Raw genomic sequence first — 16,115 nt, forward strand, 5'->3', positions numbered from 1 at the left:
CCTTTATGCGTGGTGTTATGACGACAGCAAATTTCCATAGAGACTGAGCCGTTGCCTGCCTGCTGATGATACTGGCCAGTGTCTCTCCAAACTAATATGCCAATGTTAGTGGCTGTAAGACTACATACAGTACAATACTTAGAGTGAAAAACTCCAAACTGCTCCTTCAGCCAAATAGTATTTTTGTGAATTATCTACATGATGGATCTCAAGATCATTGGTCTTCCTGACTCCCTGCCTGGACAAGATTACTGTCTGCTGTCATAATGCATCCACAATTTACAGGATCCATAATTCATTTAAAAAATATATTTTAAGTGTGCCGCCTCCTCATACTAATTAATCAAAAGGAGGTTTTGGCTGGCCCGGCACAGGGTTGTCATTTAGTGAAAAGGAATAGGCCAGACAGATGCACCTACAGTGCTCACTGCGCACACCTGCTCTGCAATCAGTGTCAACAGTGCCACCTAAGGGACACAAGATGGGAACAAGCAGAGATGCAGATGCAGTGTCTTGTTCCTCTAAAACACAACATCTCTCACATCACAATGCCATTATTCTTCCCTTATTCTAAAAACATTGAACAGCATAACTGGACTGTAAACTGTTTTAGCTGTGACAATACAGAAATGCATTGTGCAATCAGATTATTCAACCTCATTGATTAATAACCTATCATTAATAACTGTGATTAATAACCTAAATCCACTTTAAAAAATAATATAATATATCCAAAAATGAGAAAAGGAACAAAAATGTTGGGGCAAAATCATAAAATGTTCACAATTAAGTTGATTGATATTATGCCCATTTCAATAATGGCAAAATCCTAAAGGTAATCCATTAGTGTTTATCTCTTAATGGGAGTTTCATTTTTTCAGTCTGACAGGCTGTGATAATGAGTGTGTCCAAGTGACAGACCCCATGAGACCCTCTCCTTGTCGTATGAATTGTCTTGAGCTCTTCAGAAAGGCTCATCCAAACATAGCCTAATATCATCCACATAGTCACCATCCATACAGTACAGTCATGATAACACCACAATAACAGCAGCTTTCCAAGGAAACAGGTCAGAAATAACCATCTGTTGATAATACAGAATGGTTTGTATTGCTGGATTTCATTGCTGGCTGATATAATTGCAAACATATCAATGCCAATATACAATATACATGCACAATATTCAGCAGCAATTACTGAAATTATGAAGTCTTACCTTTTCATTTGTGTAAACTGGGGGTGAGATGATGATTTCTGTCTTTTGGATACCCACTTTTCATGAAATATGTCCTTTTCGCCTCTATTTCTTTTTCATCCTTTTTTTCTTTCCTCTGGAGTATGTGGCAAATGCCAGCTACCAGAGGTGGGTAGAGAAACTATTCATTAATTGTCTCTGGCTTTTCACAGAGGAACTAAACAAAAACAGAGAAGGACAGTGGACACTAGGCAGCAACCTTGTCAGCAATATAGTCAGCACAGCAACATGTGGTTATACAAAGTATATCAGCTAAGTCTCTCCCCCCTCCCTGTGGCTGGAGTTAGGTTTTCACTGACGGGGAGAGAAAGGGAGAGAGAGAGACAGACAGAGATACCAGCCCAGCCACAGAGCGAGAAACCTGTGCAACAGATTAGCATTCCGCCCTCCCCTTCCCCTACTACCCCTCCCCTCTGCATTCATAGCATCAGCACCACCCACTCTCCTTCTTCCCTGCAATCGATGACGAGAGACCCCATTCATGCATCGTTTTTGATAGCTGGGGGATCAGACTAAATGAAATGAAACGCCAGGCGTGGAGAACAAGAAATAGTGGGAGGGGGAACATAAAGCTCGTCTCGCCCCCATCCAGTCCAGTGCTCTGTCTCTGCTTTATTGCAAAGCCTATAATGTTTAGATTATAATGTGGGTGATATGATTTTGGCTGTCTGCGTTGTGACCACTGTTAATCTGATCCACCTGTTTTTGTGTGTTTTTACTGAGGATGTAACCATGACAATCGATGTAGACCTCTAATGGCATCTTAAAATATATTTGTGAGGGTAGGGGTGATGTGGGTGGGGGTTATTGGCTGAAGCTGCATCTGCTACACAATTAAACAATCCCCTCCCCTCAGCCTCATCTCTTCCTCTCTCTTTATGTGGACTGACAGGTCTCTACCTGGCTGGGTCACTCATCAGGACCGCCATCTCTTCTCCTACTCAAGATTTTCTGGGACCAGATGACAAATCAAAAAGAAAAGGCCAAATTAGCTAGACATTACACATCCTTTATAGCTGTAATAAGTGGACGATTAATAAACAAAACAATAGCCAAAACTGTATCTGATAACAGATTGTATTATTCTAATAGAGCCTGTAGTATTGCACATTTTCAACGAAGGCCTACACAAACTAATGGGGTAAACAAAGTTGATGGGAACTCAGAATACCACTTCCGAGTTCCCATCAGAAAGAGTGCAGCTAGGTGCGCAACAGCGGCAGCTTCTTTTGCTTAGCAGGCAGCAGCATCCCTTTTCGACGCACAGCTCAATTTCATAGTTTGCTGTGTAGCTGAACATTCGTGTAAAATAATATACATTAAACGTGAACAATGGCTACTGACTCCTGGGCTCTGGCTGTCGATAAACAGGAATCTACGACTGACTCTGTAAGTTTAAATATTTCGCTAGCTCATTTGCTAGCTGAATTCCCAACCATGCATGACGAAAAGCATCAGACTTTTGCTGCTACCTAGCAAGCTTGCTAGCGCAGCCAACTGTAGCTGAGGCAATTTGTGGCTGAACTGTCAGAGGTTAGCTAGCTAACCATGTGCTGATGGTGTACCACTGTTAACTGACACACCTTCTGAATGACTGTAGCGGTGTTTGTTATGCCTTTGAAGTTGTTGGCATAATTTGAGTTTCAGTGCAGACACGTGCTTGCCAATATTTGATGAGGGGAAACTTGAGGGGAAAGATATTTGCGTACTAACAACATGTTTCTTTCTCTTACAAGTTCGGCTCCTTGGTGATAAGATCTCCACCTCGAGGTGGAGGTGATGCTGCACCTAGAAAGGCAAAAGGTAAAATCACTGTGGTGTCAATAATAAAACTTTGCCCGTGATATCCATGTATTATTGTTTATGACCTTTGTGATAAAATGGGGTGATGAGTTTTTGTTGTTCCTTCAGGTACCACAAAACAAGTGGAGAATGGCACCAAAGTGGAAGAAAAAGGTGTGTGATTTCCCAGGGTTTATTTTAATCTCCCCATCATCATGTCTCCATTCAGTTACTACAACAGGCCATTCACCTGTCACTCTTGCCTTGTAGAGGACAAAGCGGCCCAGTCGTTGTTGAATAAGATGATCCACACCAGCCTTGTGAACACTACCAATCAAGTAGAGGTTCTTCAGAGGGATCCAAAATCTCCTCTTTACTCGGTCAAGACATTTGAAGAGCTGAGACTGTATGTCATCTCAGTGTTCAAATTCACCATTGCTTACTAATTTACAAATGTGTATAGGCCTACCTCACATGAAACCTACACTATAACGTGTATTTTAACCTGAGTTAGGATCTACAACATGACTTTTTTGCAGTATTGTGTGTGGTGTTCAACATGTTTGGTTGGCATTTTTTATATGTGGAAACACTGGAACACTTATCTCTCTCACTAGCTTTAAGCACCAGCTGTCAGAGCAGCTCACAGATTACTGCACCTGTACATAGCCCACCTATAATTTAGCCCAAACAGCTACCTCTTCCACTACTGTATTTATTTATTTATTTTGTTCCTTTGCACCCCATTTTTTAATTTCTACTTTGTACATTTCTTCCACTGCAAATCTACCATTCCAGTGTTTTACTTGCTATATTGTATTTACTTTGCCACCATGGCCTTTTTTTGCCTTTACCTCCCTTATCTCACCTCATTTGCTCACATCGTATATAGACTTGTTTCTACTGTATTATTGACTGTATGTTTGTTTTACTCCATGTGTAACTCTGTGTCGTTGTATGTGTCGAACTGCTTTGCTTTATCTTGGTCAGGTCGCAATTGTAAATGAGAACTTGTTCTCAACTTGCCTACCTGGTTAAATTTAAATAAAGGTGAAATAAAAATAAATGTGGTGTTTTAAATGTTCCTCCATCTCAGGAAAGATGAGCTGCTAAGAGGAGTGTATGACATGGGTTTCAACAGACCCTCTAAGATCCAGGAGAATGCCCTGCCCATGATGCTGGCAGAGCCGTGAGTACCCATTTCATTTAGCTCAATGCTCCTTGTGATTAAGCTCAATAATAGAGGAAATAGCCTAGATATTTTGCATATTTGAATGGGTTGTGTGTTCTGATATTAAACATTTCATTTTAACCTTCAATCAGATGTAGTCGAACTAGTTATTAACCATTATCACGTTTATGTATACAGTAATATAGTTGTTTGATTGGATTTTGATGTGAAATTAATGGAATCTACATGATCTACCTTTTAGTCCCACATTGTTCTCTCTTCAGCGTGTATTATCCCTCTGGTTCCAGACCTCAGAACCTGATTGCCCAATCACAGTCCGGCACAGGTAAAACAGCTGCCTTTGCGCTGGCCATGCTCAGCCATGTTGACCCAGCTAACAAATGGACTCAGGTGAGTTGACATCTCCACCTTCAGCACCGATATATACTGGAGCCATTAGCACTACTCAGGCTATGGTCTTGAACTTAGCTTTAAGAAGCTAGACCTCTGATACAGGTACTCAGAGGTCAGGTAATCAGCAAGTTCAGAAAGAATTTTTATGGGTTTGTTTGTTTTATTAAGAGCGACTGCAGATCAGGGTAGCAGGTAAAATGAAAGTGCCTTGGTATAGAATACTTCCATCACAGTGTGTTGCTTTTTTAGTTGGTTGATTTTATAGATAAAAGCCTCATATTACTGAAACTCCTTATTTTGCCCCCTCAGTGTCTTTGCATTGCCCCAACGTACGAGCTAGCTTTGCAGACTGGTAAAGTCATTGAACAGATGGGGAAATTCTATCCTGAGGTCAAATTGGCATATGCCATTCGTGGCAATAAATGTAAGTGTCAAAACATTCATGCTTTTTTATTCTGAATACAATCTGTAATGTTATGTTGCATAATTTCACTGGGGAAATTGTAATCAATGCCGGTGCTCTCACACAAATGTCATGGCGGAAGCATAACTTTCAATAAGTTGTATTATAAAGTGGATGTTCTGTAAAAGATGCTAATGAGAATCATAATTAACTGTCCTATATGTCTCTGGTTGCTGAGCAGTGGACCGAGGGACGAAGCTTCAGGAGCAAATTGTCATCGGGACACCTGGCACGGTCCTAGACTGGTGCTCCAAACTGAAGATCATCGACCCCAAGAAGATCAGCGTCTTCGTGCTGGACGAGGCTGACGTCATGATTGCCACACAAGGTCACCAGGACCAGAGCATCCGGATCCAAAGGTGAGTTTTCTCATAAGTTGTAAATGTACAGTACTCTCATCTAGCATAACCTAAGTCCTACAAGACAAGCTTGTCTTGCAGGCCAGTAATTACATGAGTGTTGCTATTAAGTATTGCTCCTGAGTGGCGCAGTGGTCTAAGGCACTGCATCTCAGTGCTAGAGGCATTGCTAAAGACCCTGGTTTAATTCCAGGCTGTATCACAACCGGCCAAGATTGGGAGTCCCATAGGGCGGCGCACAATTGGCCCAGCGCGTTAGGGTTTGGTCGGGGTAGCCCGTCACTGTAAATAAGAATTTCTTCTTAACTGACTTTCCTAGTTAAATAAAATGAAACATTAACCTATGGAATGATTGGGCAACATTTTTATTTCTGCCTAAATAGACATATGCAAATATATTATTTCATTATGTCCATAAACAATAACTGGTAATGTTGTATAGTTTTAGAAAGTTTGGGAACTTACCTTTCTGGTAAAAATAGTTAAATTGTTGAGGTGTACTCACTTTTGAGGACACAACCTCAAGTACATTGTACAAATATTAGGAAAATATGAAAAATCCATTTTTTCTATTCAACAAAAGTGGGGCAATAGGGCTTGAAATCATACTTTCTAAATAAAGTACTTTGTAAACAACTTACTATAGATTTCACCTTTCTTATAACTCATAAATATGGTCATACTTAGTGACAGTACAATATTGGCACTATTTTACATAACTGACGAGAATTCTAAACGTCCACTGAGCGGTGCAGAGACGCCATTCAAATTTGTGCAGACTTGTTACAACTTCAGCATGTCTGTGACCTGTAGAAAGTGGTCATGTTTAAATTCTATGACATGATTTTTTTTTTTTTTTTTTCATGTTGAGAGCTCAATCCGTCTGAGAATATCACAGCGAGATAGAAGTGCTATTGTATCCGCTAGTCTCCCACTTCATATGTGCTATTGCAAGCATAGCTGTGAGTTTCACAGACACAGGAAATTGTTCCTTTGCCTGGATAGGCCATAAAATGTGACGTGTCACTCCCTATAAATGTAGGGTCTGAAACCTGAGTCTTCAAGTCATCTGTATGAGAGTGGTAGCAGAGAGCAGACCAGTCGGAACCGGTTCAGAACCACTCAAAGTCCACCATATAGGGGACTTAACATCTTTGTTTATAAACACCTGTAAAAGGGCTCTTAAAGACATAGTAGTCACCAAAGTCCCAGATCACATATTTTTTAAATGTCCTGCTTTGGCTGGATGTGTCAATGTGTAGTTCATACATACTTAATCTATAAGCAGAAATATTGTCTTACTCAATTAGCTGCAAAATCCCTAGTTTGAAAGCGACTGTTTTTCTGGAAGCTGTACTGCACATTTTTCCAACATTTTGCCCCATGTCGGTCAACCCACTAGCAATTAAATTTCAACCAAAGAGCTTCAGCCCCTCGCCATTTGAGTGACAGCTAGGAAAATGCACCCACAGTAGAACGAGAGGGAGAGCAATGACGTGGTGCACATACTGTATCTGCACATGTGTGACCTAGTAAGCAATTTTCGGGGTCCACTTATCTTGTGAGCACTACTTTCAGAACTACGATCTGGAAAGTATACAAAAGTACTGGAGCATCGGCTTCCGGTGACGCAAATTAGGAAATGGTTGCCTAGTTTTTCGTACTGCATATCAGTTGGGTATTTCCCCCCCTAAATTCAAGTATTTACTCTGAGCATTGTCATAACTTAAACAAAATGGAAAGGGGGAAAATAGGAAAAGGTCGCGGAGCTACAACAACAGCCCGTAACAAGACAGCAGAAGATATAATCGTCGATGAACCCGAGATGGCTAGCGCAAATAAGATAGCAGCAGCAAAGGAACCCTCATTTCGTGAGGTGATAAAGGAGGAATTGCTCGAGGCGCTCACAGGCTTACGAGAGGAACTTCGAGAAGATGTAAGAAAATAATGTCCTTCTTGAACTCATTTAGTTAACCAGACACTTGAAGAAAATAAAGAAGAACTTCACAGCATATTTACAAGAAAGGGGGATGGTGAACAGCACATTGGGGAAATGGACACATGGAACTCCACAGTCAAGGAAATACTTGAAGTCACTGAAAAGCCAACACGCACTACAGGCAAAAGTGACAGAACTCTAAGGTTTCTCGTGTTGAAACAACATTAGACTTTATAACGTAGTAGAGGGCGCCGAAATTCGTTGAGGGTCTATTCAAAGACATACTTGAAGATGACACTGACCTGGGAATTGAGAGAGCACACCGAGCTCTGGCCCCAAAACACCCCAGTGGTGCCCCACCAACATCCATAGTAGTATGGTTCCTAAAATTCTCAGTCAAATAGAAAGTCTTACACGCAACCTTAAAAAAGCCTGTTAACTTCCAAGGCCAACGAGTGTTCTTTGATCATGACTATGCGGGAGAGATACTGAAAAGGAAAGAATACACCCCCATTAAGAAAGCACTTAAAGATAAGGGTATTCGCTTCCAAACACCATTCCCGGCAAAAATGTGGGTATTTCTGGAAAATGGCCTGGTTACATACGAGCATGCGGCTGAGGACCTGAAGTCGAGGGGCATTCCAGTGGAGTATACCGCCAGGAGAAAGGCAACATCACCGGCGGAAAGACTCAAGCAGGCTCTCCCATGGATCGTTGTCGACAAGCAGAGTCATGGACAAAGAGGGAAACCACCTCGGCGAGAGGACGTTCACATCCGAGAGAGACTCGGGCATTTCCAACGGGAAGATGGAAGACACTGAATCGGATTTAACGGAATTAATAGTTACTGTGAGCTTTTAAGACGTTGGGTTGTTACGTTGACATTGCAATAGGTAAAATATCTGCCCTATTTTCCCCCAATGCTGAACAAGGGTGAGTATCCAAAAGTATGTGTTCTTTATGAACACACTAAGTAGCGTCACATTAATAACATATATATTAGCTAAGGATTAATGACATTGACAACAGGGCGCCAGAAGGGCATATCAAGGGGAGGATTCATGACATGTACGCATGACCGATATAGTTTTCACTTGTAATTAACCGATGTGTATAAGCGACGGAATCGGCGCCCTTATTATTTTCGGTTCCAACAGGTCTTGCTTGTGACTACATCAAGCATTTTCAAATCTGAGCGAGGGGTCCCTCCTGCGGACAGGTTCATCCCCTCAAACCCCAGAGGCAAGAGACAGTCCTCTGACATGGGAGTCCAAATACCAAATTATTTTCCCACTTTGGTTTACTTTATTATTATTGTTGATTTTTCATTCATTTTTAGGCTCATGATAAGCTGGCAGATATGGTGCAGTTTTTTTATTTATTTATATCGATGCATCATTGAGAATTTAAGGTCATAACTCTCAATGTAAATGGACTGGGGAGTGCCATCAAGAGAAGTAAGGTAATGGCAAAGATGAAATGGGAGAGAGTTGACATACTATTCTGACTATTCCACACCTGAACACGAGAAACTCAAGAAAATGGGACATAGCAATACTTTTTTTTTTTCTTACAAAATGGGTAGAAAGGGAGTTGCAATCTTGATCCCAAATGCAGTTAATTTTGAGTTTGTCAGAAATAAATGACGAGGGTAGATTTATACTTTTTAAATGTAAACTGGATAACAAGGAAGTTACATTAAATAATGTATACGCACCCCCAGGGAGTGACATGGTCTTCTACAGGAAGGTGTTTGATTTAATTGCCACAGAAACCTCTGGCACTCTTATATGTGGAGGGGATTTTAACACAATTTTAAACTCAATTGGACAGCACAAATAAAAATAGGAAACTTAGTCTAGTTGCTAAAAAGATCAATAGGATACTGCAGGATCTAGGACTGCTCGATGTATGGTGTGACACCCGCAAGACCGTTAAGGAATATACTTTTTACTCAGCCCGCCACACTGAATACTCCAGGTTAGACTACTTTTTACTCAGCCCGCCACACTGGATACTCCAGGTTAGACTACTTTTTACTCAGCCCGCCACACTGGATACAGGTTAGACTACTTTTTACTCAGCCCGCCACACTGAATACTCCAGGTTAGACTACTTTTTACTCAGCCCGCCACACTGAATACTCCAGGTTAGACTACTTTTTCATGTACAGTGCAGATAGACACAGGCTTAAGGATTGTAGGATCGGGCAGAGTGACTTATCAGATCATAATGGAGTTTACCTAACTCTACACCTTGATAGCAAACCAAGAAATACTATATGGAGACTTAATAGAAGCATGCTGAATGATCCAGTATTCAAGGAATCAATAAAGATAGAATTGAACATTATCTGGAGAATAATGATAACGGGGAAGTATCTCCTGCTACATTGTGGGATGCAGCTAAGGCGGTTATTAGAGGAAAGATCATCTCTCAAGAAAAAGATCAAAGCATAGAAACTGCTGAAATTACAGGAAACCCTAAGAAACTTAGAACGATCTCATAGTCAATACAATACCCTCTTATATTACGAGAGAATCAAAAGGTAAAACAGGAAATTGACCAGATTTATAGAGAAGTAAAGAAAAAGCTCAGGTTCCTGAAACAACAATATTATGAAGCAGGCTCAAAGGCAACCAAATTACTAGCCTGGAGACTCAGGAAACAAGCACAGAATACCATTTTCAAAATAAAAGACCCCAAAACAAAGATGATCACATGCAAATTAGATGAAATACAGAATGCATTTGAATCATATTACACATCTGTACAAGCAACCAGAGAAGGCAGATGCACAGACAATAGAGTACTTTTTGAACTCCCCTCAATTGGGACAGAGCAAAATGATAGACTAACTTTAGAAATATCCACCGAAGAAATTAATAAAGCAATATCTCAACTAAAAGTAAACAAGTGTCCAGGCACTGATGGCTTCCCTTCAGAATGTTTCAAGACCTTCAGAGAACAACTAACACCTCTACTTAAGGCCTGTCATATCTGTAATCCCAAAAGAGGGTAAAGATGAGAAGGAATGGAGTTCATATAGACCTATTGCAATTCTTAACACAGATTATAAACTATAAGCATCAATAATAGCCAAAAGAATGGAGAACATAATCCCAGAATTGATTGACGGAGATCAAACTGGTTTCATACAAAATAGGCAGACCGAGGACAATATAAGGAGAACACTACATGTCATGGACCACATTACTTAGAATAAGACAAGTGCAACATTAATCAGTCTAAATGCAGATAAAGCACTTGATTCAGTGGGATGGGATGATCTATTCCAAGTTATGGAAAGATTTGGTTTCAACAAAGTGATAGTGCATCAAAACACTGTATACATGTCCGACCGCTAGAATAAAGATAAATGGAAATTTGTTACGAACGATAAAGTTAGGGCGAGGGGCAAGACCAGGCTGTAATCTTTCACCCACGCTCTTCTCCTTGTACCTCAAACCATTAGCACAGGCAATAAGACAGGACCCAACTTTAGAGGGAATAACAAGAGACAGTGAACATAAGATATGTATGTATGCTGATGATGTTCTGTTATTCCTTAAAGACCCAGGCTCAAGTGTACCTAGATTGATGGATGTTTTACAAACATTTGGAAAATATTCAGGGTATGTGTTTAACGTACACAAGACCCAAGCCCTAGTATATAATTATAGCCCTCAGGAAGAGCTGAAGAGTAGGTATAACTTACACTGGACCTCTTCATCCATTAAATATCTTGGTGTATATCTACCAAAAGATACACCCAAACTTTATTGCATGAATTATGATCACATCAACAAGAAAATAAATGGTGACCTAGACAGGTGGAATTCACTTCCCTTAGATCTTAGTAGTAGAATTGAAACAATCAAAATGAACATCCTGCCGAGGTTACTGTATTCGTTCCAATCATAGAAATCCCACCTAATCATAGAAATCCCACCTAAACAGTTTAGTGAATGGAATAAACAGATAAAAAAAGGTTTATCTGGAACAGTAAGAGACCAACAATTAGATATACAACATTACAATTATCAAACAACTGTGGGGGTGTGGCCTTACCAAACCTAAAATATTATTATGTGTCAGCCTATTTGAGACCTCTGGTGTGTTGGTGCAATCCAGAATACGAATCCAAATGGAAAGACATTGAGACTACTTTGACAGAGATACCCATACAGTCAGTTTTGGGAAATAAGGACATGGTAATAGAAATATACAGTAGACAAAATCAGTGGATTAATTTCTCTCTGAAGACATGGTTTAGGGTAGTTAAGCAAAATAATTTAGAGAGATCAAACTGCTGAGTTGGCTCGCATACGACCCCAGCTTCATCCCTGCAACTCAGGACAGCAGGTTTAAACAATGGACACAGAAAGGCATCACATCATTCAGTACAATTATAAGGAATGGGGACCTAGATAACTTCCAGGACCTAAGTAAAAAAACATTGGATAAACAAGCAAAAAACAAACATGTTTACAGATACCTACAAGTTCAACACTTTCTTAAGGGAGATAAAACTGACTGACCCTCGAGCACCTCAAAGTATTCACTAACGCATACAACTTGGGGTAACAAAATAACTATTTCAAATCTCTACTTGGGCATTCAATCCTCAAAGAAACATTCTATAAACTATATTAAAAAGAAATGGGAGGAGGAACTTAACATTGAACTGATGAAACATGGTTGAACATATTAGAAACTCAAGGTCATGGAGAGAATTCTGTTGGAAGAATATTATACGTTTCTTCATAACACCTAAACTGAAATCAAAACAGACTGGCTCCCTACATCCTTGTTGGAGAGAATGCGGTCTATTGAGGGTGGATCAATCTCATGTCTTTTGGACTTGCCCCGCAATCGAAACTTACTGGCTCTAACATTGGAAAAATAATGGGATTTGACTTAGAACAAACATTAATTTCTTTGTACTTGGGTGAAATACCTTAAATAGAGAAAAGTACTTCTTGAAGGTCCTACTGGCAGCCAGTAAAAAGGCTGTCACTAGAAAATGGCTACAAAAAGACCCTCCCACAGTGACACAATGGATAGACATTGTAAAAGAAATACACCATATGGAGCCGTATGACCTTTGCTTTAAGAACACAAGAGGAGAGAGGTCAGGAATACTGGGAAAAATGGGTTTCGTACTTGAAAAAGGTCAATGTAACTAATATGATGAAGGTGCACTGACTGCCAGATCTTTTTTGTTCTTTATTTGTACTTTTTGTGTTCCTACTATAAAAACAAAGTATAAAAAAAAGTACTGGTGCATCTCATTAGCTAGTTACCTTAGCTTCTTCCGCTGGTTATCTTGAGGACTTTTCCTGTTGTGATGTATTTTTCTGATGCTAATAAACTGTGTTCTTAGCTAACTGATGACGGCTAATACTAAGCATTTATTCATTATCCACCTGGAGAAACTCTGACTTTTCCCTCCCCCACCCCTCGCAGAATGTTGCCAAATGAATGTCAGATGCTGCTGTTTTCGGCCACGTTTGAGGACTCAGTCTGGAAGTTTGCCGAGAGAGTTGTGCCAGACCCCAACATCATCAAGTTGAAACGTGAAGAGGAGACTCTGGACACCATCAAGCAGTATTACGTGCTCTGCAATGATAAGGACGAGAAGTTCACAGCCCTCTGTAATATCTACGGAGCCATCACCATCGCCCAGGCTATGATCTTCTGTCACGTGAGTCTGTCCTCCTTCTCAACGTATCATAGGAATGACATTTCTGGGGGATTTGGGTTGATATGGTACATAAACTAGCCTAATATAGTAAAGAAATAAAGGTGTTTGTATGGTACATAAAGTAACAGATATAATCAATGGTCTTTGCCTTTGTAGACCCGAAGGACAGCTGGCTGGCTGTCTGCTGAGCTGACCAAAGAGGGCCATGTGGTGGCACTGCTGAGTGGGGAGATGACTGTTGAGCAGAGAGCGACCATCATTGAACGCTTCAGGGAGGGCAAAGAGAAAGTCCTAGTGACCACCAACGTATGCTCCAGAGGTGAATATCAAGAAAATTAAAGCATGATAAATGTAGCCAATTGTATTTATGTAGGATGATGATTGTGTTTCACTTTGACATTGAACATTTTAGATTATAACATGCTTTTCTTTTTCAATAGGCATTGATGTTGAGCAAGTTTCCGTGGTGATCAACTTTGACCTGCCCATAGACAAAGACGGAAACGCTGACAACGAGACATACCTTCACCGGATTGGCCGAACAGGACGTTTCGGCAAAAGGGGGCTTGCCGTCAATATGATTGACAGCAAACACAGCATGAACATTCTCAACCAAATCGAGGAGCATTTCAGTACATTTCTGTCTCTATACCAATTAATTACAACATTGTACATATTGATCTATATAATAGTTTTCTCATTAGTAACCTAACCTTTCGTCTCGTTTTTCCCCCCACAGATAAGAAGATAAACAAACTTGACACTGACGATCTGGATGAAATCGAGAAAATCAGCAACTGAAGAGGATGCTATCCTTTATAAATCATAATTGAATGCATCTAATATTTATGCAGGTGGGACTGTTGTCTCACATTAATAATATTACTACACAGATTATACACTTAAGGTTAGCTAGCGAGCCAGCCAGCTAATGTTCACTAGCTAACAGTAAACTTTAACTTGAAATGAAAACAACTTTCTGACAAAATTAGAAATAATTATATCTGAAAATATAACTAGCTAGACTCTCTTACCCATATACATGGATGGATGCTTCTCCCTCTCTGTCACGGATGCCATGGTTGCCTTAGTTTTAAGATGTAATCCAGAGACAGGTGTTTTACACAACAGCTTTCTGTGTATTCTCGTTTATACTCCATCTTCATATTTGCAATCATACGCCAGAATTTTCTCCATCTCCAGCGATCATACTCTAATTTGACTGATTTCAAAACTCGACCCTCCAGAAAGTGGAAAGCAACTCAATGCAGTTCTACTATGAGATAACTATCAAAAAAAGCTGGCAGACCAATACGAACTCATCTCTTTGCATGTCCAGCCCATCCGTTATCTCAGCCAATCATGTCTAGCGGGAAGGTTCCTGTCTTTTTCTGTGGCTAAACCAACTAGGCTCGTAATTTTAACAATATTATTTGTATACACAGATGGCATACAAGTTTTATCAAGGCACATGAAAGTTCACATGTTCCAGAAGGCATTTTGATAATAATAACAAAAACAATAGTTTACATTCAAATGGCTCTCCTGTGAAGTGGTGACCTGCGACATATGCCTAGTTTCTTGAAATGAGTCACATTTATGCTTTTGGACTTAAGTCACTTTAAGGATTTATTTGAATGTTTACATGAAATGACAGTATGTTAGCCATGCCTTAATAATATGCAAAACATTTAGATTGCATAGATTCTGCTATTTGAAACTATTAGGATTACAGTTGGTTTTCATTTGCTATACTTTTTATCGAGTGGTTACACTAAACTAATATTTTACCCTCTTGATCGGGTGCTCTCCTCAGAGGAATGCATAGGTGTACGCATTGGCCATATGGTTGTTTGCAGCATTATTCAGTATATTGAATAAAACGGAGAACACTTTGCAAAAGTTAGACTAATGGGGGAAGTTTGCTGTGCTGATTTGTCTTAAAACCCCTTATTTTATAGAATCATAAGAGTGGAAAGGTAATGTGATTTGAAGTTGAGCAAATGAGAAGTACTATACTAACTAAACTGGAGAAATGTCCCTTCCTTATTAATGAGAAGGAACTCATGATCAATCTAGTCTAGACTAACAATCCTTGAGAGATTTACAGCATTTCAGTATTGCAACACTAAATACATTCTTGATAGTTTGGATACACGTGTGTTTCACGGTAATCCTAAGATTCCATTGTAATATTACTGTGAGTATTAGAGCGGTTGCACCATCTTGTATTTAAAGTTTTCCCAATAAGGCTCTGCAAATCTCTGATGGGAGTTTGTTTCGGTGAACAAAACTTGTTTCCAGTCACATTCAATTAGTTTGAAACTAACATGAAGGTTTGAGTCAGAATTGATTGGTTAATATTTACCTTAAACTATTGGTATGCTTATTCTGTAAACTGACAAAAATTGGGCACTTTTACCAAGTAAAATAAGATTGTATGGAATGTACCTAAATGGTTAGGAATATATTTATTTAGAGAGAAAATCTTTATTGAGCAAAACACCATTTAATGTTTTTTGTACCTTAGTGAATGTTATATATATTTGGACTGTGCTTGTACTAAACTTGTTAAGTGTTTAGAGTGTTTACCTTGGCTATGGAAGCAATACATAGCCTCTGCTGAATCTATTCTCTTATACTTGTCTGCACTTTTTGGTTATGTTGTAATAAAGATTACCTACCTAAAGTCTGTCTGGTAATTGAGGTTTGTTTCCCCTTGTAATATACATGGTTGATTGAAAATGCAAAACATACCTTGCCAGACCCGATCGAGCCAAAGGTTCTTTACAAATTGCCATTGAACAATGGAAACAAGCACTATTTTAGTAATAAAATAAAATAAATACTATATAAGTATTAGTCAAAAGTTGAGACACCTACTCATTCAAGGTTTTTTAAAAACTGAAATAACACCTGGAATCATGTAGTAACCAAAAAAGAGTAAAACAAAATATATTTTATATTCTTCCTTTGCCTTGATGACAGCTTTGCACACACTCAACCAGCTTCACCTGGAATTCTT

The 16,115-nt window shown here is 39.5% G+C and overlaps 1 protein-coding gene across 5 annotated transcripts; it reads left to right on the forward strand.

The window, feature by feature from the left end:
- Positions 1–2,141: 2,141 nt before the first annotated feature.
- Positions 2,142–15,776, forward strand: ddx19a (DEAD-box helicase 19a). Of its 5 annotated transcripts, none has more exons than XM_042299589.1 (12): positions 2,143–2,644; positions 2,992–3,058; positions 3,167–3,211; positions 3,308–3,443; positions 4,134–4,226; positions 4,493–4,619; positions 4,932–5,046; positions 5,267–5,444; positions 12,853–13,090; positions 13,247–13,409; positions 13,531–13,732; positions 13,830–15,776. In XM_042299589.1, exons 1-12 carry the CDS (start codon positions 2,588–2,590, stop codon positions 13,831–13,833), a joined length of 1,425 nt encoding a protein of 474 aa, XP_042155523.1. In that variant the 5' UTR covers positions 2,143–2,587; the 3' UTR covers positions 13,834–15,776. The 5 variants fall into 5 exon arrangements, with proteins under 5 accessions (XP_024231918.1, XP_042155523.1, XP_024231919.1 ...); XM_024376151.2 differs by having other exon boundaries at positions 13,531–13,722; XM_024376153.2 differs by having other exon boundaries at positions 4,517–4,619; positions 13,531–13,722.
- Positions 15,777–16,115: the final 339 nt, after the last annotated feature.

The sequence above is a fragment of the Oncorhynchus tshawytscha genome, linkage group LG16 (assembly GCF_018296145.1).
Source record: "Oncorhynchus tshawytscha isolate Ot180627B linkage group LG16, Otsh_v2.0, whole genome shotgun sequence".
Taxonomy (NCBI): Eukaryota; Metazoa; Chordata; class Actinopteri; order Salmoniformes; family Salmonidae; genus Oncorhynchus; species Oncorhynchus tshawytscha.

What these genes read in the sequence shown, in the direction of transcription:
- ddx19a (XM_024376150.2), top strand. Translation starts at nt 2,588, where the DNA reads ATGGCTACTGACTCCTGGGCTCTGGCTGTCGATAAACAGGAATCTACG. An exon ending in TGCCATTCGTGGCAATAAAT is followed by an intron (nt 5,047 to 5,266) that starts GTAAGTGTCAAA and finishes GTTGCTGAGCAG; the next exon opens with TGGACCGAGGGACGAAGCTT. An exon ending in AGGCTATGATCTTCTGTCAC is followed by an intron (nt 13,091 to 13,246) that starts GTGAGTCTGTCC and finishes TTGCCTTTGTAG; the next exon opens with ACCCGAAGGACAGCTGGCTG.